The 4,041-nt window shown below is 36.8% G+C and overlaps 1 protein-coding gene across 1 annotated transcript in view; it reads left to right on the forward strand.

Annotated features, from left to right (window-relative positions):
• The window catches only part of slc6a3 (solute carrier family 6 member 3), a 17,929-nt gene that overhangs the window by 10,411 nt on the left and 3,477 nt on the right, over positions 1-4,041 (forward strand). The window contains exons 8-10 of the mRNA XM_016242293.1: positions 318-430; positions 1,576-1,704; positions 1,804-1,903. Coding sequence (XP_016097779.1) covers positions 318-430; positions 1,576-1,704; positions 1,804-1,903 — 342 coding nt within the window. The remainder of the gene's footprint in view (positions 1-317; positions 431-1,575; positions 1,705-1,803; positions 1,904-4,041) is intronic.

Genomic DNA, 4,041 nt, shown 5'->3' on the forward strand with positions numbered 1-4,041 from the left:
ACACACACACACACACACACACTCACTCACTCAAACACACACACACACACACACACTCACTCACTCAAACACACACACACACACACACACACTCACTCAAACACACACACACATACACACACAAAGAATGAACAGATGCACGCATGTTTTTTGGTAATTGCATTTTTTTTTTAAAGTATGTTGGTGTATAACTGGAATTGATTGTGATATTCAAGTAAATTCTATATTAATACAGTATCTTCAGAGCCGCTCTCTGCGGTTTGTAACGCAGTGTATGATGTGGAGGTGTTGAGGCTGTGCTGTTTGCTTGTCTCCAGGTCCTGGTCTGGTGTTCATTATTTACCCAGAAGCCATTGCTACACTGCCGGGTTCATCAGTGTGGGCTGTGATCTTCTTCATCATGCTGCTGACTCTGGGAATCGACAGCGCTGTGAGTCTCAGGATCTCGTCTGATCTGATCTCAAACAGGAGAGTTTGTCAGTACAGATGTGTGCAGTCTCTAGACTCTTCACATTACAGATCCATCTGGACCTGAAGAATCATTGAACCTGTCATAACTTAATATTTTTCATTTAAAACTATATTGTATCTGATCAGTATCTTCTCATTAGTGAGTGAATGTGAATAACAAATTCAGTTTTGAATGTTACCATGTTATTACCATGTTATTTTTGTAAATTAAGAAATAGTTTGAAATTTCTTTTTACACATGAACCACACACACACACACACACACATAATGCAAATTATATATATATATATTGCATCTTTTTTTTTTGTATGTGTATAATTTGAAAGAAAACAAAAAAATCTAAATGTTCAATTTCAATTGTTTTCAGAAAGTTAGAAGATGAGAAATGGTATTTGATTATATAATTTTATGAAATTTATAAGAACATATAATAAAAAAATATATATCAGTATTAACCCATTGGAATTAACATAATTGAATGAAATTCCTTCGAATTTAGGTCATGATTGCTCAAAAACAGTCAAAATGTATGAAACCTACATATTAATTTAAAAAAAAAAATTGTAAACAATTAAAACAACATAAATATTACTCTCTGTATAAATTAATTTACTCTATACATTAATTTTACTTGCATAAACTTTCACTTTCAGATGAATGAATGAATGAACGAATGAACGAATTAATAAATAAATAAAAATTAAGTTCCAAAATTGTGTAAGATGTGGGGAAAACACAATATATTTTAAGAAAGTAAAGTACTAAAGTACTAGTAAAAAAAGTACTAAATAATAAATTATATATATATATATATATATATATATAATAAATACATATTAGATTAAAAATGAAAAATTATAGATAATTTTGCCAAAATATTTCTGGCACTCCATATATATTCCAATACATACCTAGGTTCAAAATCACCCTTACTACATTTATTTTATTATTATTATTATTTATTCTTTTACAAATTGTTATGTATCTCTTCTGGGTCAAAGTGGACCTGAGTGGGGGTTACTGCTGTAGTGCTGCAGTGAATGGAAGCTGACGTACAGTGCGCTCAGTCCTGATGAACGCCAGCGCTGTACGCTGTTTTTCAGATGGGAGGGATGGAGTCTGTGATCACGGGACTCATCGACGAATTCAAGTTCCTGCACAAACATCGAGAGCTCTTCACGCTCTTCATCGTGGTCTCCACGTTCCTCATCTCTCTCATCTGTGTCACGAACGTACGTGAGACACAAGCGCTCCTCTAATGAGCTTCCATCTGATTATGAAGAGCGTCTGGTGTGGGATCTTGATCCTGTCTCGTCTTTGTCTCTCTGCAGGGGGGCATCTATGTGTTCACGCTGTTGGACCACTTCGCCGCCGGGACATCGATTCTGTTTGGAGTGCTGATTGAGGCGGTCGGCATCGCCTGGTTCTACGGTGAGGAGAGGGCTGCTCCTGCATGTGCGGTGAAGCTGATGTGGCATTAGGAGCCGATGGTCTGTCAGACGGCTGTGCTCCGGGGCCGCTGGAGCTCATTAGGCTCCCAGAGCTCGGACATCAGCCGAGCAGCGCTCTTCACACAAACACTCGTCCATCTGACATTCCATTCTTACTCTAGATCGTCAATATTGATCTAGCTGGAAGCAAGAAAACTGTCCTTTTGTCACTTAGTTTAACTTGATGTGCTAACATAACTCAAACTAAAGCTGAAATTAAAATTAATAAAACTAAATAACAAACTAATAAAATCAACAAAAACACACAGGAAAATGATTAAAACTTTAATAACTAAAATTAAAATGACGATTGTAAAATACAAAAGCAAAAACAAATTTTAAATAATAAAACCACAATGATATCTCAGTTATATAATAATAATATTTTATTTTGATGGTCTCCTTTAGACCTTTTACTAGCTATAAGTAACTACATGTCAACTAGCAGTCATTAGAGTATTAGTGACCGTCTGCTTAATATCTGCTTACACTGTATTTTGATGACCATTCTAGGTAACTTTGCAACTACATGTTAACGTATTCTACTAACCCTGACCCTGACCCTGACCTAGTCTACTAATACTCTAGTTATTTGATATGTAGTTGCAAAATCACTTATAGTAATGTCTGAAGTGAGTTCTAACTTAGTTTTCTCTGATTTCTGAGTTTACATCTCACAATATATATTTAAACTGAAAAAATAACAGAAAATCTAATCTAATTGTGTCTCACAATTCAGACTTTTATTTCTTTTTTTTCATAATTGTGAGAAAAAAGTCTGAATTGTGAGATAAAATGTTACAATGACCTTTTTAAGCTTTTTACCTGTGGCAGAAACAAGTTTCTGTATTTATAGGTTAATGAAGAGAAATCAATACTGTTTTCAAACAGTGTTTCAGTAACAAGAAAAATAATATTACAAAAGAGCCCAACACGATCTCATGGCAGTCCATAACTATTTCATGTTTTGGCATATGGATTTGTACAATCTTATTCGTATGTCTTCTGCTTGCGTCCCAGTGATGGTTAAGTTTAAGACTGGATCTTCATGCTTACTTTTTTGAACAATCGTCCACATTCATTACAAACCCACCTCATAAAATAGTTCTGTTTTTCTGTGAGATTGTGTTGGCTAGTCTGAGCGCACTTTTTCACTTTTGCCACTAAATAGACAATTTTGCATCAGTCTGAAGCGTAAACATGAGCCACAGTGCACGGCTGAAACCTTTTTATTTCAGCATTTAGTCATTATTTATCACTTTATCATAGATTTACAGTTCACAAATATGCAAGTCTTTTAGAGAGCTGAGGTTTGGCTAACTGTGCTGTGAAGACTAGTGTGGCTGCATAAGATGACTGCGTCTTGAACGTTACGGTTAGAAATACTCTTCAGATGTTTCCATGTAATTCAAGCCTTGGCTTTATCCTGGAAAAGCCCTTTCTTTGCCTTTGGCGAGCTGGCATGCGGTCGCAGCGATGTGAACTCTGCCAAAAGAGCCGAGGCAGCAAGCGGTTCCTGAAGACGTGAACTTCAGCGGGACTCGAGAGCTCAGGACCGTCAGATCAGTATCGGGAACAGACACACGGGCCCCGGGCTCCGCTGGCCTTTCTGGAGGCTGAACACCTGCACCTTTGGCCCTGAGCTTTGCTCTCGCTGCCTGCTGCGATCAGACGTCAAGCCTCGATCAAACCCTGCGGCCACACACTCACTGAGACACAGGACACTTCTCCCAATCAAGCATTCTTCCTTTTCATGAAAACCACATGCACAACTCGTGTGGAGCACGGCTTAATGCCGTCACGCAGCACTGCCATATTCAATATAAAGCAGGTTTATGAAGTAGGGACTACAGCGGGAAGCTGCCATATTTATTATGTTTTATTCATAACTACAAATCTACATGCCATTTCGATATATTGTTGGAAATATTTATATCAGGCAGATGTACACTGCAGTTCAAAAGTTTAGCGTAATTAAAATGTTATGCTTTTGAAAGAAATTTGCACTTTTACTCATCAAGGACACGTTAAACTGATCAAAAGTGACAGTAAAAACATTTATAATGTTACAAAATATTT

Source organism: Sinocyclocheilus grahami, unplaced genomic scaffold, assembly GCF_001515645.1.
Source record: "Sinocyclocheilus grahami isolate Dianchi unplaced genomic scaffold, SAMN03320097.WGS_v1.1 scaffold654.1, whole genome shotgun sequence".
NCBI lineage: Eukaryota > Metazoa > Chordata > Actinopteri > Cypriniformes > Cyprinidae > Sinocyclocheilus > Sinocyclocheilus grahami.